The sequence below is a fragment of the Apteryx mantelli genome, chromosome 2 (genome assembly GCF_036417845.1).
Source record: "Apteryx mantelli isolate bAptMan1 chromosome 2, bAptMan1.hap1, whole genome shotgun sequence".
In the NCBI taxonomy this organism is placed as follows: Eukaryota; Metazoa; Chordata; class Aves; order Apterygiformes; family Apterygidae; genus Apteryx; species Apteryx mantelli.
In genome coordinates, this window is record NC_089979.1 from 116,277,024 (window position 1) to 116,301,241 (window position 24,218).

The following is a 24,218-nucleotide window of genomic DNA, read 5'->3' on the forward strand; positions in this document are numbered from 1 at the left end:
TTCTTGGTGAAACTATCAGAAATAAATCTGCAAAAAATTTGAGGTTTGAAACATTACTATTTTCTAAAGAAAAGCCATTTGATCATAAAACTCCTAAGTGGTTCTTAAAAGTCACTACGATCAAAAGCAGCACACAAAATAAAGCACTTTAGACTGCCGTTCTTTGCTCATTAAGAAGCAAAAGAGAGCGAGACCCACAGAGGGCAGTAACACACCATCAATTCTCCTCTCCAAGAAGGGAAATCCATTGCTTGGCTTTACAAACAAACATGCTTGCATGGTAACAAAAAGGTATTAGGACATCCAAACGCTTCTGGTTATTGTTTTAGCTGCTTCCTTCCTAAAGCTTCCAGTGCCCTTCCAAAGCAAACCCTGCACCGCATTCCTTTCTGCGGGAGCATCCTCCTACCCCCCAGTCCCCGACAATGTTTTCTTGCCCCTGAAGAAAGCCTTCCTGACTGAGAACATTTGTTTTTACTTCGAAGGGTGCTAGCTTCATGCCACGACCCAGACCTGCTTGGAGCGCTCGTAATGCCTTTGGCCTTGCAGGACACGAAGCCGTGGTCTTTCACCGATAAAAATGTGCCTGGAGTCACAGCTTACATCTTAACTCTGTCTGGTCTGTTCCTAGGTATTTAGCTGGCAGCTTAACACAGACGAAACAGAAGAGTCCTGTGTAACTGGTGGACGTTTATACACTTGCACAGAGGGTCTCCACAAAAAGCAGGGAACCAAGTAGAACATAAGGAAAGGGAGAGTCTGAAATTTCAGGTTCTGTTTTGCAGTTTTGTTTTAAAATGAAGGTTCAGGTCAGTTCATATTTTACCACAGAGATTTCACCCATCCTCGGAATGACAAGGAAACTCTGATGGAACCTCTAACTGGTATTAGAAATACAAAGAGAGAGATTAAAACCATAGAAATAAATCATCTTTTTTACTGCTTCAAACCAGTTTCTGCTCACTTTGACAAAGTAAGTGTGGGGATGTATGGAGCTGAAGAAAATATTGCAGATGTATTATTTAGCTATCCATGAAATATAAACCCTTGTAGAAAAAAAATACATGAAGCTGAAAATTTTCACTCTCATCCAAATTCATACCAGACTGAAACAGAACTCAAACAAGTTATGCAGGTTGACAGTCTTACTGTATGGCAGTATCACCACCACATGGGATTTTATTTGGTGTGATAGTGTAATATTGTGAAATAGAAATAATTTCCACTACAATTATTTTATTTCCATGGATTTACAATATGGTAGTCAAGTTAGTTATCTTCTTAGTCTCCAAATATCTTAGTTTCATACAAGTCACAGAATTATGAAAAAAGACATCCATTATCCACACAGAGATAAACACATGCACATACCATTTAATTCAAACATAAATGAAAAATGTCTCACCCCAAAAACAGAAAAATATTTGAGCTGGACAAGGACAGTAAGTGACAAAATGATATAATTAGTATAATTTTGCAGCCACTTTTTATTCCAAAAAGTTGTATCTTTGTAAACCTGACATTTCCAAAACAGTGCAAGTGAATTAGAATACAGGTGAACACGAGCTTCTAAATACAGGTGACATCAATAAGTGTGAACACATTCTTCCAACCACAAGTTCACAAAAAGAAGCATACAATTTTACAATACATAAGGAGTGACATTCTAAGAAAAAGGAGTGACAATGGTGTGGGTATCCTACTGTGTATGCAAACCATGCTCCAAAAGCAATTACAGTCTTCATGCCAGTTTAATCAATGTACACTAAATGAACCAAATCCTACTTTCACTTATATTGAAGAAACCTTAGCAAGAGGATGAACATCGATGAAGGTAGGAATTAGTTCTATGATTCCCCTAATCCCTTAGTGAAAGCAATGTTATATATACCCATGCATGTCACATGGATACTATGCTCGAAATTCGTGCAAGACTCCAAAATGTGCCCATAAACAGAAGACATTCAAGAAAGTCAATACTAAATATTTTCAAACACAATCTTTGTGCAACTGTTGCTTTCAGCAATCCAAATTACCTACACATCACTGGCTTGTACATGGGGTCCCACCTATTCATGTATCAAGGTAGAGAGGGTTGTATTAACTGGTCAGCATTGCAAAAAAGACCTTTCCCACCTTGAGGTTAAGGGCATGTTGAAGTGGTTTATAGGCTTGGGGTTCACATCAAGCAGACTTGCTCTCTCAGATCACGCAAGTGATTTCTGAGGTAGCTTCAGAGGCTGCTCCACTGAACCTGCACCTTACACAGTTTGCTGACTTCCTCATTGTAATTGTATAAATTAAAAACTAGGTTTATTCAGAAAATCATGTCTGCTGTTTTTGTTATGGATAGTGGCTATGTACCAGAGATCAAGGACTTCCACCAGCTCTGCTGCAGAATTGGTACAGCACAAAGGAATTAAAAAGCAGCTGGCAGATATGAACTTCCACGGCCCATAAGCATTTTCCAAAGTAACTCTGATACAATTACATTTATTATGATTTTTTTATTTAAAACCAGCAGATCCACAGCACAGCTATTTGCTACGTGTTCTTGAAGTATATTACATTTTCATAAGAATTCTGGGGGTAGAAACTGACTGCAGACAACTATATTAGTGAGTTTTTTTGTTTGGCTTGCTTTTTTTTGTTTGTTTGTTTGTTTGTTTGTTTGTTTTTTGTTTTTTAAGGAGGGGAAAAGAGAACTCACAGGATTATAATACTGTGTAGTGGTATTTGATCTGACTATCCTAACTGGAAGTAAGCAAGAGTCACAATGGAATCTGCCAAAAAACCAAGGAAACTATGAAGAGTGAATATACATATGAAAACAAAAGCATCTGTGGCAACAGAACTACTAAGTACCTGACAGTCATGATACTAAGAACTTATGGACTATTTCAGGAATCTGTCACTAATCTATCTGATGACTTGATTTTCACTGAGCGAGGACTTGTGCTGGATGAATAATAGATATATCAACTCCGAGACCACAAAAATCCAGCTTGGGTTCAATCAAATGGTATTTACTTTTATTTATTTTTTTACTTTAACGAAACGACAAAAACCTTTAGTCTTGAGTCAAACAAAAAATATTTGTTCCACCCAGTTTGAAATGTTGAACGGCTAGTTCAGCTTTTTAAAATCTTTTCTTTATATATTATATATATAAAGATGTTTCAAATGAAAAGTTACATTTGTTTTCAAAAATATTGAAATGAAACATTTCTGGCATTTATGAAAAAATTTTTGTTTAAATAAGTGGAAATGAGACATTTAACATTTTCAATGGCATTTTCTCCTTTTTTTATTGAAACTTTCCAAATTCAGTTCAAATTCACAAATAGTTTAATTTGTCCTCAAAATTGTTTGGGGACAAATTTTACTTTTAAACTTTTACTTTTTAAAAGTAAATACCTTTACTTTTTAAACATTTTTTTGTTCAGTGCTTGAAAATCCTGTTTTTAAATAAATGGACTTCTTTCTTTCTTTTCACTATATGTTTTAGCCAATTTCTTATATTCCATTTATATTTATGATTTAATTTTGTCTCTAACATCTATATGCCATTCATAGGTATTTTTCAACAACAGCAGAAGTAGATATGTTAGGCCCAAATATTCCAAGCAAAACTAAATGAATTTAGATGAATCATACTAGAAGGAATTCAATACTTTATAATACAATAGTGCAATAAAAGACCATCAGCCTTTTGTTTTTGCACTCTTTGAGGATGAAACTGCAGCCAACTACATATGCTTATAGTGGGATTTCTTCTTGGTACATTTTTTCAGATTCTGGCTTAAATGATGACTTGCTATACCAAATCTGTCTTATTTATTCACTAATGATTGTTTTAAGAAAGAAAATTGTATAGACTAACAGATTTTCTTTTCAAATGTTGAATCAATACTCTTCATTTACTTAAAAACTGTCTTCTACCTAATGGGTGCAGATAGATAAGTTAATAAATAGTGATCAGTACTGTAGTAATAGAGGGCACTTAATGCCAGTGGGGGGTGAAAGAGCAAGCACGAATATGGACACGGTTATTTTTTTTTTAAATGTGAAGCTATAATGAATTTGCAAGGAAGAGCAAGGATAACGTCTGTACTCAAGTAGATTTCTTGCACGTTCTCTGCATTCAGTTTTCAAACCTCCAGCAGTTCTTTTATGTTACCCTTAATGAAAGAGGTATCCTACAGCCGTTTATTCCTGTTACTCCTTCATCTCCTATTGTTGAGCTTGATCCTTCTTTCCCTCATATGGGTTTTATACCAACATGACCATTATTGCTTGTTTACACAAGGTGCAAAGTGAAAGTAGAATCTAAAACCAAGTCTTATAGCAGTTGCACTATTTCTATTCAGAAACCCAAGCTCTTATTGAAGAAACATGGCTTAATTTAATTATAAGTGAGTTTCTTCCAATTCAGTAAATGATTTGCTAAGGCATTACCTCTGAACGAAGCGACAATCTGAGATTCAGTAATGTCTGCACCTCAGTTAAACCCCATTTTTAATACTAGATGAAGACATGATGACATTCAATACTAGAAACATCCATGTATGGAATCTCAAGATCAAAATACATTTTAACCCTCACATCTATTCAATATAAACAAACCCACGACTCATGTATAAAACTCACAAGGCAGGCATAATGGTCATAGCTTGTAGCCATTTGTCACTTGCTTTGACAGCAACAGATCACAACCATTAACAGTAGTTTAAAAACCATCCTTTAAAACATTAATATTAATATAGCTCCATTTATTTATTTTTCTTTAACTCCAAGGAATTCATCAATGCTGTAGTGGTTGGCCCAATTATACCCTTTCGGTATCTCGCCTGTGCAGTCCTAGACCATTATCGAAGACCTAGAGACTGCAGGAGAGAACTTCCCAAAGGGAAGCAGTCTCTGATGCTTTCTTCAGTGCAGAATGCCCTGTGACAGAAAGGTACCCGGCCAAAGTGAGCTACAAGCCTTGCTACATGTCACTGAGGAAGCGGTCTCATTCTCTCCCATCCAGGTCAGTGAAGGATAGACTCAAACACAGAACATCGCATTTATGTAATACTTTAGGTTCTTTAGTTTATAAATCAAACACCAAATTCAACCTCCCTCCCCCCCCAAAAAAAAATAGTGAAAAGACTTTGGCTTCTTGCCATTAAATGGTCTATATACAGTATTACCAAGCAGTGTGAATTAAGTATACGAGGTTTTTAGCTACTTTTATCTGCAAATCTTTTTCTTTTTTGCATTGAAATTTAAAAGTACAATAGGATTTATATATACATATATGTATTTCCAAGGATTTAGCCAGATATCAGTGCTTGAGTGAACTATATAGCTATTCAATAAAAACTATAAAACATTGATACAAATATAAAGACATAATCAATATAAAAAGCTTATATTTATAAAAAATATTTTTAGGTAACAGTCCTCCCCTGAGGGTATACCACATAGTTGGATTCATAAATATTGCTCTGCACTGCAGCTTGGTTACCAAAGTTCAAAGTTCAGCTCTTAAATGAAGTGTAAATCGCTCCAGTCACCTGACATGGCTGCAGTGGTTGCCTCAGGATATGTTCCCTAGCTTGTTAGAGTGATAAAGACACAGCATCAATGGGGTCTCCGAAAAATCTGGAGAAGATTCCTTCTTCCACATATGGAAGATACGAGAGCAGGACCTATAGGAGAGCAGGCGCGTGTCACATGACTGGGCTTTTGATTTCTGCTGGCAGTTCACTGATTTTTCTGGACCCAGTCCCAACTATCTTCATTCTCCTTTCTGTTCTTTTCAGCCTCAATAATTTCTTTGTACCTCCTGCGGAAGAAGCCCATCTGCAAATCAAAAAGAGATTACAGTGATAAATAATAGTATCATAAAATTAAAGCCTACTTTGTCAGAAAATGGTGTGCAAAAAATAGCACAGGTGTTAATATCTAATTCTTTCTAGTGCCAATCTTGAATCATAGTTCCTTGTTTAGATCAATATAAATGAGACCATTTATAACTGGCTCCCCTATCTCCGTGAGTTCTCTGTTTTTCTATAGCTGAACTACTTGGAGGAAAGAGTCCTCTTATATGAAACACCATTTCAAAAATTTCACATAAAGTATTTTTGATAAATACAGACAAGAAGAGACAGAGGTTTCTTGGTTCCAAACAAACATCAGGACTAATGCAAAACTTGGATCTGAACCTAAATCTAGGCTAGCCCTTGGGTTTGGAGTAAATGCTGCCAGAGGTTTATGAACTGAGCTCTCAATGTCCACAACTGCATGAAACAAAAGAGATCAAAGGAATACAATATGGCCATCTACCAGCATCCAAACTCAGCCTTTTTTGCAAGATTCCTCTTAAATCAAACTCGGCACGGTCTATCGCTGGTGCTCCACGGCAGTTCTGAAGAGGTCCACTCTCAGCCTAGCTCACCTGCTTCCAAAAGCACCAGCCCCACTGCTGCTCTCTTCCCATCAGTAATCACTCTGTAAGCTCAGATCTCAGAATTTTATAGTTAAGGATCATTTATGTTAAGGTGCTTTGGAGGAAATATATAGCTTCAGACTCTTTTTTGCTAAATGGTTTCCTTTGTCCCATTGATACCAGTCATGTAATCTGCAGCTCAGAATGTGAAATACAAGCCTGACACTACCAGATGCAGAGCATCAGCAGTAACTTCTCCACAAGCTTTCAAGATGTTGCAGGGCTGGTTAGCATTTCTGCATGTCTTCTTGTTTCCTCAACCCTGGTACTTGGTTAAAAAGATGTAAATGGTTTTCATTTCAGTTCGGATAAAAACCTGCCATATCTCTGTTTTTTAAGTCTTTTAAAGAAACAAAAATGATTTTAATAATAGATTTTGGTAAGCATACAAGAATAATTCCTCAAACTTACCAGCACACCACTGAGACTGCTAAGTCAATATTTTGTTCATCATAATTAAACATTTATGTAACTCCTACACTCTAAACCTGTTTTCTTACTCCTGCTGGGTAAAACATGATGCTTTAGTCTTCCTCTATTCAACCAGTTATTGCCATCCTTTATTCCCAAATTGGCTATATGTAGGAACATTTTTTGCTGTTTTGTCACTACTTTCTGTTAAGTTGGACTTTTAAGTTCTTTACCAACTTTAATTTTCTTCAAGTATATTTTAACTCACAAGAGTCTGGAAGGCAGGTTGTGCTCATCCAGCAGATCTTCATAAAACCCAGGTCCATGTGAGTACTCCCTGGTCATGTCCTGAATTTGCAGCAAGGAGACCAGACACGCACCATCCTCTCACCACCCCCTATCCCCACGGTTTAGCTTCTGTGTAAAGGACCTAGAAGCTGAAGCATGGTCTAACAGGTCCCTTTTTTGATAATCTGCACCATGACCCTGATGCACACGACAATCGGTCCCAGCACTTAACCTGGACACAGGTGTATCCTGCTGGGTACGTAGCTGTATATCACACACATGCTTGATAAATAAACAGAGAGGCATATACATAAATGCATATGATCTCAGCTTTCCAGAGATCAAGAAAGTCACGTGATCTTCCCAAGCTCCCCCCTCACCACAAATAACTGAAATTAGAACCCAAAAGTGATTTGTTCATAGTCTTGTGCACAGGCTACTCCTTCCCTTCTATCATAAGCAAACATTATCTGCTGCTCAATACATACAAATCTATTGACAATTGTGGTTTTATTCTGAAAACATCCTCACAAAAGGAATATTGTTGAATTCTGTAGGACCATGTCTCGCTCATCTCCCAGTATCTTTCAGGACAGAATATTCAAGAATTAAGAAACAGAGAATTAGAGTTTTTCTAGATCCCTGTTAATCAAACTTGCTCTAAAAAAGTTGAATCGAATTCTTTCCTCTTTACTAGTAAAATATCGTTACTGGTAATAAACATTTCATGTATGTACCTCTGGTTATACCAGTACAAAGCATATATTTTGAGAAGACACCCTCAGGATAGTGTCATCATCAAATTCCAGTGAAATTTCACCATTGGTGTTGGTGTACTTTGGATCAGTGGAGATTTGAAGCCAATAGCAAGTTTCCCTAGATTTTCATGGTCTAAAATGGAGGCTCTAGTGAACAATTTTCCTGGTCAGGAATAAAAAAAGAACATATTAAAACTCGCTCCTCCTACGTTGTTCTGCCCTGGTAGGATTAATTGTAAGTACTTATTTTAGTCACAGGAATCTGCAGATACACCTCACATATGCTCAGGGAACAGATGTGTTGAGTAAGTGGGTGCCATTTTTGTATCATCAGTTTTTAGAACAGACCTACATGTTCAGTACATTAGAGAAGAAAATTGCCACAGGACTTGGTTTCCTAAGATTAACAAGAGAAGTTCAATTTATAGCTTTTAAAAACAGCTTTTAAACCCTTAAGGTTTCCATCCTTCATACAACCACATCCTTGATACAATAAAATTCACACTTTGAGTTATAATCAAAATTATAGAAAGGCTTTTTAATTTGCTCCAGGGCCAAACAAACAAAAGCAAACTCTTTCCCACTGTTATTTTAATAAAAATTGTCTGTTTGTGAACATCTGCTTCAGGAATTATCTTTAAAAGTTGGTTATGATAGTTTTGGTATTTTACTATTTTGTTACTGGATACAGAATGCTTTTGTATAGCAGGAGAAAAAAGTGAGCTAGAGCTTAATAAATATTAATGAAGCTTGAAATCCTGCATCTATAGGTGTTCTCCACTATGAAGCTATATATGTTCACTCATTTTAAGTGATGCAGATAATTCAAAAATTAGGAAAGGAAGAGCAATTAATTTCAGTGGAAACATGCAAACACAGTGAGAGAGAAAAAAGAAACTGGACCTTAAAGATTTTTTTTTGACACTTTTTTAAACAGTGATCATGAATTATATGTATTTGTCATCTGTGAAAGGCAAGGAAATGCCTTGTTAACGGGATACTTTTCCTTAGTGTCAACGCAGTGTATTTCCACTGAATGTGATAGAGCCCCCTTTACCACCAGGAAGTTTTTTTTTGTTTAATGACTGTGAAGGAATCGCAACATAGTCATCACCTCACAAGAGACCACACAACCCACATATCCATCTCCTTACAGTAAACCACTTTCCTTAAAAAGAACAGCAATATTAACCAAAATTAACAGAACATATGAGTTCAGAGAGTGAGAAGACATAGGGGGAATATGGAGAAGGACATATGGACCAAGACAAGAGAACTACTACAATATGGAGACTGAGTACCTCCCGGCTGGTTTGTTACTGGGGCAGAATTGACACCAGGCAGACCTAGCCTCTGATCTCTTTTCTGTGGCTATTGGAAAGTCTCTAAGGGAATTTGGAAAACCCAGCGAGGACAGCACTGCTGGGACTCAGTCCTGGATTCCAAGCAGGGAAAGGAGGAGAGATCTTCAGATATACATTGTACATTACTGCCATAATCTTGCCTGTGGAGATGCTGTTTGGGATGGGCCAATGGTCCCCAACCCATGCCTCGTGGGCAATGACTCTCTAACATTGTTCAGTGCTCCCAAACTGTGTGTTCCATATACATAAATATATTTATATGTATGTGTATACATAAACATACACTCACACACATATATACACACACACACACATGCATATAGTGAAGTCCAGTCTGACTAAAGAGGCTGCAGAGCCGTGACTCCACTGTGTAAGGTGTGAGTGTACACAACCACAGCCAAGGAAAGGACCGACTCAATACTCTGATCAATAAACCTCTGCACAGGGTAGGCACTCACCAGAGGAAGAGCAATAGGGGAACCTGACAAGGAGAGAGCACTGTGGAAGCTGAAGGGTTATTGACGGGCGAGTGAAGAGTTAACAGGACTGAAGTTTGTCAATTGATATGCAGAAGAACTGATAGCACAAGAGCTGACGAGCGCAAAGCTGTTGAACAGAGGAGTTAACAGGACTAAAGTCGTCTACCAACCGATATGCGCAAGGACTGATATGCGCAAGGCTGCGGAATGATTAACAAGACTGGAGAAGTGAAGTCTGCCACCTGGAATCTGCACGGACCCCGGGGAGGGGAGAAGCAATACGGAGGTGTTGTGGTCTTGCCTCGCTAGCAGGGTCCTCCCGAGCAGACAAACAGTCCTGTGATTGTGAAACTCGCAAAAGTCAGCAAAAGCAGTGTTTGCCCAGAGCCCCAGCCGTATAAAAAGAGGCTTGGCAGCTAGGAGAGTTGGAGCAGGGACGGGAACGTGCCCTGATCATCCTCTCCAGCCGGACCGTGAGTATCCCCCTCCTCCTCCCCTTTTCCTGGGAGGTTGAGAGTCCTCTCACTAGGAGAGTGAACAAGCTAGCTTTCAAGCAGGGATAAGCAGTGCTTCTGATTAATAGCACAGTAATTGACAATTTCGGGTAATCCTTTCTAAATTAGTAATTGCATTATTTTAATGGATGTTACTAATCCAAGAACTTGTGTGAGGAAATAAACATTTATTATTATTATTATTATTATATTACTGTCTCAGTCATTGCTATCAAACCTTCATAGCGTGACAGTGTAATAGTTATAATGGAACAAGAGGGACCTGCCATCAAATGCAATGCAGTAAGTGAGAAAAGCAAACTACAGTCAACATTTCAGTCATGTGAAAAAGCTTTGGGAAGGCTGAGGAAGCACTCTAAGTTTTGGGCCCTTTGGGTCAGTGGGCCTGAAAGAAGGTCTCGACAACTTAGGTAGCCAGTTGCTTTGGGGAAGAATCTCCAGGGCTGGGGGAAGCTGGGCTACCAGGGTGATTCCCAGTTTGCGTGGGGTGAACCTCACTGCCCCCACCCCTCCCCCTGGCCTCCCATCCCTACCATCCCAGAGTTTTGGTATCCCTCACTCACGTTACATGAACACCAGCCTCTTCTCACTCTTATCCCACCCCTCATGTCCCTGGTGCTAATCTTTGTCTCTCTCCTGCTGCATTGCCCCCTGCCACTTTCCCCTTCCAAATTCCTGCTGATGCCTCCTTGCACCATCTCCCCAACCTCCGCTGGTGTCCCTACACTCTACTATGACTTCCTTGTTGCTTTCCTCCCTGTCCTTGCTGCCAGCTCCAGTCACGTTGCCTCACAGCCGAGATAATAAGGCTGCCCCATCTTGGGAGCTGGGCACTGCTCAGCATGTGCCATGCTTTACTCTTAACCCTGGTGGACCTCAGCAGTGGGGAACTGCTATGTCAAAGGCATCACGTACCACCTTGTTTCTTCTACATGCAAACACAGAGGAGAAAGAGGACCATTTAAGACTCTGAGAATATAGGGATATTCCAAAATCCTGGGGCTATCAGGATCACTTGCAATGGATTTACCTGTCACGCCAGGGAAAGGAGAACCTTCTACAAACTTACAAACTGTCGCACTTCATGTCTGCCATGACAAATTGCAATGATGGCTATTTGCTCTTAAACAAATCCAAACAAATTCAGGCAGAACCAAACAGAAGTGAAATAAAAAGTTGACCCGGTGCTTACCAGAATAGACAAACAACAACCAGTCCTTTCTAGAGGCGCTTCAAATAAGCATTAGAGCTGCTATAAATAGCTGGCTTAGATTCAAAATCTGAAACCATCAACAGGTTTTATACGTATGCTTTAATTTACTTATTCCGGCCTGTGCACCTTTTTCTAGCATAACCTTACTGCCATCTACAGTATTTGCTGAGCAAAAAGCATCTTTCTGGTAAAACAAAACAATAAAAAAATAGAAAACCTGCATTACCTGTAGTCTGGGGGATTACACCCGTTATTGTAAAGTTATTTCTTGCCAGACGACAGCACTGTCAAGTCACCTATTCAATCCTGAGCATCTAAAGTCTCCTTTACTAGCATACACAACCCCCTTTTGCTGCCATGTCAGGTTTAAATCCCTTAAAAATCAGTCATATCTAACACTACTTGCATAAAGATGCATTCATCAAGAATCCATACAAACTGAAAACCTCAGAGTGATTTCTGTGAGTTAGCATCACAATAAGCTGCCTTTCTTTCTGCTGTTATTTTTTGCACTCCCATCTGCTACCTCCAACAAAGGCTGTTTATTGACTTACTGGACTCCGCATATTTCTAAGCTCTAAATGTATAAACATTAAACTGACTTTTCCTACAGTACCATCCTATGGTTTTCTCTCTAGGGTGCCTATGACAAGCATGTTTGAAGACTGAGGATATTACAAAATAAAATTTAATTTGCAGCTGGGGAAAAAAACAAAGCTGGTGAGAGGGCAGGTAATACCACTGCCTTTGTTATAGACACTGTTAAGTAACCATCTGAAGAATTTTATCATGCCTGGCTAGGCTCATTCTTCCAACCAAATAAAAAAAGAAATAGTTTGAAGTATGTATAACAGATGAATGCTTACATTACCTAAACCCCCCCCCCTTTTTCCCATTAACATCATCTATTAAGAAACAAGAAAAAATACAATATGAGCAAGCTACACACTGCTGTAAAAAAGCATTAAGACTTGAGGTAGGAATAGCTTTGTGAACAACAATGTTCAAACAGAATCCAGAACTATATCAGATACTTTTTCTAATAATGTCAATCAGCGAGCTATAATTCTTTCATTCAATTTCTATATTGCATACTGACATAATGAGCTGTACACAAAAAGTGTTGCTTTACATCAGTACGGCTCTTCTGGCACACTTCTTCTAATGGAGGTTACTGACCACAATAAAATTGAACAAGCTAAAAAGAAAAAAACGCAAATGAAGTACTGATGTATGTATACCTAAAAAATTCACTGAAGAAAATTCCCATTGCACTAGGCTTCACAGCAAGATACTTAGGGTTCAGTGCCTTAATCACAAGCCATCTTTCCTCTGTAATACTATTTCTTCATCTACTGTAAGCAGTATCTGATCATATCTGATGAACAGCTACAGTCTAGATTTACCTCATACATATTTTACTGCCATGCTTCTCGAATCTAGGAGGAGGTCTCAAACCATTTCCCTCATGCCTCTTCAGAAAGAACTTACTTACCCTTCTCCTCACCTTTTTGAGGAGTTTGCCCCACGAACCCTTCTAATAAACAATACCACAGTCACAGAAAGTTCACAGAATAGTTGGGGTTGGAAGGGACCTCTGGAGATCATCTGGTCCAAAACCCCTGCTCAAGCAGGGTCACCTGCAGCAGGTTGTCCAGGACCATGTCCAGTGGGGTTTTGAGTATCTCCAAGGATGGAGACTCCACAACCTCTAATCAGCTAACGCAGTTCATGAAGAACTCAATGGGAGCCAGGAACCTCAGACCAAGCAAGACACCACCAGTCAGCTATCCAGTGGCACCCTGGATCTGCACAAAGCAGTGGTGCTGCTGAGTTTGGAACCACATATTTTTTCCCCATGCAGAGATCAACCACTGTTTATTAAGTTCATCTTGTTTTACTACTGCCAAGAAGGAAGAAAAAATGCTTTGCAACTGGGTTCATGTGGCCCTTGATAACTCTGGAGAACCACCAGCTTCAAGAGGATGGACCATTTCCTTCCTCGCAATTAAAATACTCCTGCCCTGGTACAGAGGGGTCATGTACAGATATTGTGCATCAGCTTTTCCATAGAGGACTGGCAAACTGCCACTGCCTGGGCCCCCTGTGAGGAAAAGGCATATTTGGAAACTGGCCATATGGTTTGGCTGTAGTTAAAGGAGAAACTGTATATTTGAGAGGAAGGATGATATTGCGGTTAAGGTAAGCTTAGTGATCTGGCTTTGATTACCCAGTCTTCCACTGACGTTTGGCAGGATGGGGAAATCCCTTAACTTTTCTGTAATGTAGGTCCTCATTTTCTCAATGAAACGTGTACATGAAAATAAGTATACATGCTTCAAGCAACACCATCTCTGTAAGGGACTGCTCTGTGTGCGCACATATACACACACAATACATACTGGGTATACATACACAATACTATATATAATTTTGCAGTTGGGGAACTGAGGCAAAGAGAAGTTTTCCTCTATAACCACTTTGTATAACTACTATGGAGGAATTTGATACATAGTGTCTGTATCCAATCCCAAATCATTGCAATGGATAGAAGTTGCAACGGCAGAAAAGAATTAGCAATGTACACAAACCTCCAAAATACCACTTAACTCTAACTTACTTTCATATAGCCTGGCAAACTGACTTAAGATATTACTGTTGGTACCTCGGGTGAAGAGCTGTAATCCTCCATAGACATTAGGAGAATAAAATCTATTTTACTATACTCTACATAAAACAAGCATGGATTTTAAACATAATTTTATTAGGTAGTTACTTTGCAATGTTACTTTGCAATTAAAAAAAATACTTAAAAGTACTCTTTTTTTTTCCTAAGAACAGTCAGCCAATTCATAAACTTAGCTCATACAGCCATTAAATAAACTATTTATTTAACCAAATGCTTTACGTCTGTCTCACAGGCCAAATTTTCAGAAACAGTCACAAAGGCTAAGTACTCAAAATAGTCACTCAGCTTCCAACTGGCAGCATACATGCAAAAGATGCATTTAGGCGTGCAAAAGAAATAATTGCACACAGAGATGGATACCAGCACAGATATCTAATTCAGTATTTTGCCTTTTGAATATAATGTGCCTTGCTATTTACACTTTTACATAGGAAATGGAATTCACGGTGTGAAAAGTCACATGAAGACCTGTATGGCATGTCTATGCCACCAGGCTGAATTACAACCCACTTTGAACTCCAGTCATCAATAATTTGTTCCTGCAACCTTTTCTCATGCAACTTTTCTCCCAGAAGTTGTTCCACTGGCTTCAATGGACCTATCTGCTAATGAGGTGAACGAAACTGGTAGTTCTGGTCTCCAGCTTTGGAATATCTTTACCAGGTAGGATCTAATTTGCCTCAGACAAGAAGGATATTCAATTGGCATTTGATTCATTTGTGCATACACAGTATATTTTGTTATGGAAGGTCAGTGCTTTACAAATAATGAGAATTCCAATGACCGGACATTTACAGATCTTTCAGCACCTAGCACTGAGTTATTAATTCTTCTGATAAACTGAATTTAATGAAAGCATGAACTTCTTGCAGGATGGTAACTGTGTACAGTAACTTGCATAACAGATGTTACCAACATGCTAATAAATGTAATCAGAAAGTGCATTAGCCAACATTAAAACTTGTAAACATTCCCAAATAGTTTAAAGACTTTTTTCCTATTGCAAAATTTTACTAAGTAGTTTATTTTTTAAAAATTTTAGATGAACATAGTTGTCATCCAAAGTTCCTCTCTGATTATCAGTTTCAAAAACTGGAAAGAATACAATGTCTGCTGCTGATATGTCTGGACAAATTACTATATACTCATTTCTTAAATCTCAGCAGGGGACAGGACAGTCATTAGATACATCGTTCCTGAAAGTGCAATTAATTTAAGCCATATCTCAATCTGTATCTGCCATTTCCTCTGCATAGGAAAAAAGAAAAACTACTGAAATATTTTTGGCTTTGTTTGAAAACCAGAGACTAAACGTTAAAGACTATTTCTGGAATCAATAAAAAGTAGCTTTACAATTGTATTTTGATATATTTGACCTGCCAAAAATATTTGAATGAAAGTCGTACTGTGTCCATAATTATCAGAATAAATTACTTTTACGGGTTTAGTAAAACCAGGAGGAAATGGCTATGGTATGGCTGTATAAGTCGTAACACAGCATTTCCCATTGTGACACCAAGCTTGAAGAGAGAATTCAGACTATGCAAGTCACATTTTCTCTTTTCTTGGCATTTGGGTCTGAGGGATGCTAATGACTTCCAACAAATACATGTTGTATTCCGGTAGTGGGAACCTTGGAAAATTGGGTATTTATTTCCAATTTTTCAGTCTACACACATACTATTCTTCTGGTTTGGGCTCTTGAAAATCATGGTTATTTTTCTTCTTTTTTAAAAAGACTTTCTGAACCACATCAGGACTTTTCTCTTGCCAGTGGATTCAATTTGTTTGTGCAGTGCCAGGATGAAAGCTACACAGCTGCAATGGCTGTGATATTCTCAAGGCATCCTGGCAAGCACAGCTCTCATTTGGAGGATGCTGAGAGCAGAGAGAACACAGTCACAATATTATTGTTGTACATTTACAGAGCTCACTTTATCCGGAAAGATAACAAAGGCATTTCACAAGTACTGGAGATACACCACCAAAGAAATGTTGCCAACCTTGGTCTTGAGGGTGGTGAACAAATATTACATGGTAGCCAGCAAACTCACTGGGGAAGGTGGTGTTTTGGCTGCAGCAGCAGCATTAACCATTTACTTGTGTAAGAACAAATGCAAAGACATCCAAAACCAATCTTCCTGCATCATATAGACAGAATTCAAAAACACAGCAGAACATCCAAATAATCTACTGTAAAAAAAAACCCCAAATCTGAGTCTGTGTTGTTAGAATACAGCCCTTTGGTCTTGGGAGGCCTTGGGTCTGAAAACATTTGTTGATGCCCACTTTGGTCCAGAAAGAAGGAAACAAAACACAGTCTTGACTGTGCTTTGAAGACAACAGACTTCAAATGATGCACCTAACTTTTGCCTGGTGAAAATGTCGCTATTTATGTAGATAATCAACCCTTTCCACTGCCCCATTCCTTCAGGTTTCCAAGCTGCTATACATAACAAAGGTCCATCCATGGCTGGGAGATAACATGGTTTTGCTTTTGACTCACAGAAGTTAATCATCACCTGACTACATTATTTATAACATGGTAACAATGAGAAAGCCCAATTCTAGGCCTACCGAGTTACCATCGGTATCAAAAAGGTCAGGCACAGTACCTCTGAGAAGCCTGCATGTCAGATACCAAGGAACAACTTACAGCAAGGAACTAGATAAATGGGTAGGTTGTGAGGCATATAAAATGAGAAGAGTTTATCAGAAAAACTTCACAGAATGCAATGATTTTGCAAAGTACAGAAAGAGAAATTCCACAGACCATGACTGAAGTCATGGTTTTTGCAGTTCTGACAGAGAGATGGGGACATGTACATGTTACATTGGTCCCTACATGTTTGTGTTACGTAGGTCCCTACAGGAAGGGATCATACTTTTGTAAGTGAGATAATCTGAAAAATGAGAGAGGACAAAGTAGGACAGGAACTTGGATAAAGCACAACACATCAGCCGCGTTGATGTGGTTTAAAACTGAGGACAGAGGGTGGAGAAGAAAAAAAAGAAAAATACAGATTTCCCTTCATGAGATTTGAGGCAGCTGGTGACATCACCTACATCTCTATAGCAAAGATCTTTCTGTGCTTTAAAAACTGCCGTTTCAGTCACTAGACCCCAATAAGAACTGTCACAGCAAGCTGAACCTTGTTTATCTAAACATCAATTATGAAAATTCTTCTAAAATTTTTAATGACTCGTGATTTTATAGCATCGCCACAGTAAATACTGGTTTGCTCTTGCAGTTACATGTACAGAATGGGAGCAGCATGTGAGTTGTGAACAGCCACAACAACTTTCATCAGAAATATGAAATGTCACTCCATTTTAACAGGTTTCTCTATCCCCAACTCCAAAATATATATTTGGAACTATACAGCTGTGACAATGGGTGGATGACACCTAGCTGGGAGACTTTTTCCATTGAAAAAGATTCTTCCTTGAAAGATTATGTGAGAGGATGTATCTTCTGGTAGAGGAAAGCCAGGCTTCTCCCCTACACTGAAATCCAAATAGGTTTTGTGCCATAACTGTATGCGCCTACGCACCTCTGGAAAATTAAAAAAAATTCAATTTTATTCCTTTGCAGAGCCACTACTCTAAAACCTGGCCACCAGGAAAGGATGTCGGTACAAGGACTCGCCAGGAAATGGCAGTTAGCCTCTGCCACCTGAGCTGTAGATAAAAGAGAGACAAAATGTTTTGGGGCTTGTAACACAGGATACAGAGCAACCACTGGCAAAGAATAAATGCAGGGTTTTTTTCCTCTCCTGGAAAATGGTAAAGTTGTATGTTTTGGCCCATTGTATAAAGACTTAATGTCTGGGGCCCTAAGTAGGGAAGTAAAGGAAAGTGTCTCCTTCCAAAAGGGGGAAAACAGTGGTTTCTACTACATAGGTGAATTTCAAGTTGGCTTCAGCCTTAGCTAGCTTCAGACATTTTTTGAATGCTCAAACAATATGTAAGGCAATGACAAATACAGCATGTAGGGGAATGCAAGTGTCGTTCTTTTAAAGACACTTGTGTAATCACAGAAAAAAGTCATAAGGCTTCTCCAAGCGGTATGTCTGAACACACCTTTAAAAACTCTGTTTGGATTTGCCTGGCTTTTTTAAAGAGCTTCATATTTCATAAAAAGCTTTCATATTTCAAAATCTCTCCTTTAAAGCAGCACTAGCAAACAACTGTATCCATGCATACAGCTTGTACTTAAGCGAGGATTTCATGAGTCCAACATTTACAAGGATTCATGCTCCCCACTGGACGAAACCAGTTCAAAGCCTGAACTAACTATAAGCTCAATATCCTAAGAGACATGTTCACAATAACTCTCCCAAAAACTAAAGGAAGATTCTTCAAACTCTCCTTACAAGACAGAAGGAAAATAAACACTGTCTTGTGCATATTGAAAAGCAGGAACCCTCTGGGTAATCAAAAAATGACATGTGTGTGCTATTATGCAAGTGGTTCCCCTCTGCAACCCTGTCAAAAATCCAAGGTTTGGAAGAAGTGTGTCTTATTACATAAGGTATACCTACAACATTTGGAGATCAATTAATTGCCCCAAGAATCCAAAAGCTGTAGAATAGTGCTAGAAATGTCATTTTACACAAACCAGTGCTTGGATACCACAGGGATAAGCTCAGTTTAGAAATAAACTGAATGACTAGATAAGTAAGATCTGTGTAAAACATGCCACAGAGAAACGAAATACTGTTACTGCAATGACTAACAGATTTTTGTTTTGTAAATCAGTTGTTTTACTGCATAAAATTTTAACAAAAGGGAAATGCAAAGCCCTGCACCTAGGGAGGAACAATCCTATTCACCAGTACAAGCTGAGGGCTGACCTGCTGGAAAGCAGCTCTGCAGAGAAGGTCCTGGGGGTCCTGGTGGACAACAGGTCAAACATGAGCCACCAGTGCACCCTCGTGGCAAAGAAGGCCAGTGGTATCCTGGGCTGCATTAGGAAGAGCATTGCCAGTAGGTCGAGGGAGGTGATTCATCCCCTTTACTCAGCACTGCTGAGACCATGTATGGATTGTTAAGTCCAGTGCTTGGCTTCCCAGTACAAGACAGACATGAGCCTTCGGAAGTGAGTCCAGCAAAGGGCCGCAAAGACGTTCAAGGGATGGGAGAGCATCTCTCATACAAGGAGAGGCTGAGAGAGCCGGGACTGTTTAGCCTGGGGAAGAGAAGGCTGAGGGGGATCTTATCAATGTGTATAAATATCTGAAGGGAAGGTGTAAAGAAGACAGAGACCAGTGGTGTCCAGTGACAGGACAAGAGGCACTGAGCAAAAACTGAAACACAGGAAGGTCTGTCTGAACGTAGGAAAACACTTTTTTACTGTGAGAGTGACTGAGCACCGAACCGGGTTGCCCAGAGAGGTTGTGGAGTCTCCCTCCTGGACGATATTCCAAAACCATCTGGACAAGGTCCTGGGCAACCTGCTCGAGGTGACCCTGCTTGAGCAGGGGATCAGACTAGACGATCTCCAGAGGTCCCTTCCAACCTCAACCATCCAGCGATTCTGTGATCCTACAACTGGCTCCACAACTCACTCAACTGCTCAAGTGTCTTCTCTGGTATACACTGACGCAGTCCCTCTTCGATATTCTCTGGACACAAACCTTTCTTTTTTATTATTTCCTGTGCATTTTGCCTACAATGATACAGATTGAAAAATACTCCATAACTCAAGTCAGTTTAAATGTAAATACTTCACAGAATTTTTAAGCACTGCTATTACTAATATTTATTGTGTTATAATACATTATGCTTTAGCATTTCAATTACATGCTATGTGCCAATTCTCCCCTGGTTTAAGTGCACATAAATTCAACATGCCTGAACAGTTACTTTGTTATTGTACATGGCTGTAGTCCTGATGGCTGAGGGAACTGTGCATGGGACAGCACCCCCCCCAAAAAAATCCAGCTGCAACCGCCTTTTCTTCCTGAATGGTTGCCACTGCTTGGGAACCAGGAGACCACTGAGCACATGGGATAACTGGTCTGAAGCAGAGCTGGTTCCTCCCCTGCTCCACTCTCCACAAGCAGCTGGTGGCCACCACAGAGGTGCAACAGGTTGAGAGGTGCAGTTCAATCACTGCTGGTAAAAAGCGAAATGTATTGCTGTGGGCAATGGTAGAAGAGCCCCTCCAGCTCTGCTGGCCTGCCAGAGACACCAGGAGAGGAAGGTCTGCAGCCCGCAACCAACCTCAAGGTAAGAGCGGGGAGAGAAAGACATGCAGAGGAACCAGCAAGAGCAGGACCACATCTCATGTTCAAAGGGGCCCGGAGGGGATGAACAGGACATGAATGGCCGTGAGCGTCAAGAGACAGCTGAGCTCTCCAACGAAATGTTCAGAGCAAAAATGGGGCAAGTCTTGCTGATCTGCCTCATGCAGGGCATCTCCCAGAAGTCAGTGAAAAGCCACCCTCGAGGAAAGGAAGACATTGGCAGAGCTGCAAAGGGAGCAGGCTCAGCTCCCCCGGCCGCCAGGACTGCAGCCACATGTGGGGGCACCATTACTGTTTAGGCTTGGTACTGCTCACCCCCACAAATTTACACACGCTTAAAGCAGAAGAAACACAATGTCTAAATGAAATACTAAAATAAACAACCAGAGAAGCAAAGCCAGTCAAAAACTGAGCATGCTCAGGCTAAAAAGCTTGTTATAAGTGTATAAATATGGCTGTGGCCTAGCATATGAATAAACAAGCTTTTATTTGAAGTGAAATAACCCGGCATTTAACATCACTTCCATTTACATGGACTCCTAAACAGTGTAATCTTAGATCTACAAATAATGAATTAACTACTATTCTCATTCTATTGCACGTGCAATAACTTTAATCTGATTCAGAGTAGGATTTAGGCCTGGAATTTCTGAGATCTGATTCTCGTTAACACCGTTAATTCAAGGATTATATAATGCGAAATATTTAAACATATTTTAATGCTTTTCTGCAACTGTAAGGAGCTGTTTACTCAGTGTGCGAAATGCCAGGGCATTCAGTGATTTGTCTGTTCTGTTGCAACATTCACCGCAACGTCGACCACACAATGAGAATATACGTTCCTCCTAGGCCTGAGACACAGACACTGCCAACAAGTCTTACACAACTGCCAGTGTTTAGTTCCATAATAATGTGTTTGTTCCAGTTCCTACTCTGCTCTCTGTGAATAGTTTCCTTCCTGGACCACAGGTTAATTCTAGTTCATTTCTTAATAAAAGATAATTTAATTTATACTCTAGTCCTAGAATCTGAGGCATTTCGAGCTCACGCTAACGATAATAACACCTCTAAAATGCCCCAAGCTCCATCTAATTTACAGCTGTTCTTTCGCTCCACACTTAAAAACCAAAACACTTCTAATATAAGTTTGTTTGGACTTCTTCATATACAAAATTCAGGAACGACTGTAGGATATACATAGCCAATTTTGACTAATAAATATTTACAATTGGACAATTAAGATTCCTCTCTAGGACTGCAACTTTCCCATGTCAGTTTTATCTTAGACAACTTTAGAATTGCTAGTAACTTTAATAAATACAGCAACAAGTGAGTGCAAAGTATTGCTTATGTATTTTTATGATCCAAACTAAGTTTTAAATGAAAATACTGGCTGATATGAGCAGCTACACACTTTTAATCACTTTTCTCTAAAACAAAACCTTAAGTTACTGGCTCTGGTAATAACCATACAACTCAGTGGATAAAGTGCTGGAGCGCAGCTGACAAAACCTGGCTTTTACTGCCTTCTCTGCCACAGAGCTGCTGAAGGACTTCGGGCAAATCAGCTTGCCTTGCTTTGCCTCAGCATTTTAACATCTGTATGAGGAAAGGACTATATAAGCCTGGTATTAATTATAATTATTTGTTGCTATCACTGGGAATTTCACTTAAGGCTCTCAAGTAACAAAATGGCAGCTTCTTCACGTGTACTTGAACGATTCCTATAAAATTTAAAAGATTTCAATATTCTAGACTACAGTCAAGCGTTGCTTTCCAAATGGAAAACAGAGTCTATTTTGACCTGGCCAGTACACATTTAAAAATCCTCAAAATTGACTATAAAAATAATTTAAAGCTATAATCCACATATCATCTATGTAAAACCTATGAAGTAGACATATAATCGATAATATAAATGCACCTGTATAATCTATAATAAGAATTGCATGGCCGTTTTTAGGCAAGATTGGCAAGTCCATTTTTAAGCAGTGCGACCTGCAGCGATGCATGCTTTCGCAGCACAGTGCGGCTGTGACCTCCGAATGCAGCAGAGCCAGCAAATGGCCCCATGCAGCCCACGTACTGTTAAGCAGCGTGCATCAGGCTGCTGGACCTCTGCCACAGGAAGCAAAATAAGCTTGGACTCAGTCCCGTGTATGCACTTGGGATTTACTTCTCTCAAATACAGTCCCTGACCTTGACCGTGGCCTTTTAAATTTATGGGTTGGTAACAGGGAACTGAGGAATGAAAATACTTCCAGCTCCTTTGGGTTCACCACACCAGATGGCTGCTGCAAAGCGTCAGCATCTGCCCATTTCTACCACGTAGCAGTGTCTGGGTGCAAGAATTGTATCTTATCAGAGATGGCATGAAGGCTGGCTTTTAACAGGTACTGGCACTTTTTGCTCTAGTAACTCATTTTTCTCATATGTGACTTTTTTTGAGAGAGGGATCTGAAAAACTCATTCCTGGATACTCCTCCCTCCCAGGCCTTTACCTCTTGAATGCAGTAGCTGCCTACTGTTTTTTTTTAGGCCTGTATCCAATCTTTTAGCTGGTCAAGCAAAGTTTGCCTGATTTTCAGGAAACCCTGTTGAAATCAGGGAGCTTCAGAAAACCACAGAGATGCGCCAAGCATGTGTGAGATAACGGCAGGTCTCTAGAAGGATTTTCTCTCATCCTGGAACAGTAGTAAAAGTTTCAACCTTTAATAACCAGGCCTCGAAGAAACCACTTTTCCACTTCTTTACATCAGGAGCCTCTCCCTGTTCCTCATAAAAGGGATATGAAAGGGATATGAAAATATTTTTGCTGGCTAACAGCTTCTGTAATGGAGTGGACAACTATTTAGTTCCTAAAGTAAATGGATGCTAAATGCATGGACAATTTCAAGCTTTTTTCCTGGGACTAGCCTGGGTGTTTATGTTGCATCTGTTACCTTACCTTCCACAAGAGCACAGCCAGCAGCAGGAAGATGAGAATTCCCACCAGCAAACTGATGGCAATGATCCATCCGACAACATACCCACGAGGCTCCAGATTGTGTAAAGCCTCAAAGACCACCTACAAAACAATTAGAAAAAGATCTTTTTATGATTGGAAGTTGCATTGTTTTCTCTCGTACTCATCTTATTAAGTACATTGCTTGGTGGCCTCACTGATCATACTTCATCTGTCAAACAAATATGGAATGTGTCCTTAATTTTGTGCTTTCCATCTATTTTTTGCAAGGGATTTAGAGCCTTCCTTTCAAGTGGAATTTGAGTAGCCATACATACAATCCAAAAGATAACAGCTCTGACTCTAAACTAACCCTTATCTTGCCAGTTCTCCCCCCACCACCAGACATTGAGCCTTTTCTGGTGCCAGGCCGTCAAAGGTACGCAGAGGTTTGCATGAAAAACTGTATTCCTTGGATTGGCACGGATTACCATGACATCTTGTGTGGTCTGTCTTACTCATCATGTTCTCAGCTCTGCCAAATGCCCTGGTGCTTCACATGAAAAACCCTACAGATTCTAAGTTCATTAATTTTTTTGCAAAAAATGGGAAATATCCATATTGAATGTGAATATTCCTTGCTGTGCTTTATAAGATACGTGGTATGAAAGAGGCAAGGGTGCATGCAGTCACGGGTTCTTCTTCTGGGAATGCAGATAGGGGTCCCCTGCTGTTTTTTCTTCTCTTTTTATATAGCCTGTATGGCAGGGAAATATGTCCTACGAAGAGCTTTCCTTAACTGTCTGCTTT

General features: G+C 39.6%; 1 protein-coding gene across 4 annotated transcripts in view; it reads right to left on the reverse strand.

Annotated features, from left to right (window-relative positions):
* Positions 1–1,136: 1,136 nt before the first annotated feature.
* The window catches only part of ITGA9 (integrin subunit alpha 9), a 236,284-nt gene continuing 213,202 nt past the window's right edge, over positions 1,137–24,218 (reverse strand). For 2 of the 4 annotated variants that reach the window (XM_067291286.1, XM_013948114.2), the window contains 2 exons: positions 23,412–23,531; positions 1,137–5,850 (listed from right to left, as the gene is read on the reverse strand). In XM_067291286.1, coding sequence (XP_067147387.1) covers positions 5,752–5,850; positions 23,412–23,531 — 219 coding nt within the window. In that variant the 3' untranslated portion in view covers positions 1,137–5,751. Of the gene's footprint in view, positions 5,851–23,411; positions 23,532–24,218 lie in introns of those variants that run through there. The other 2 variants (XM_067291283.1, XR_010883442.1) reach the window with 2 other exon arrangements.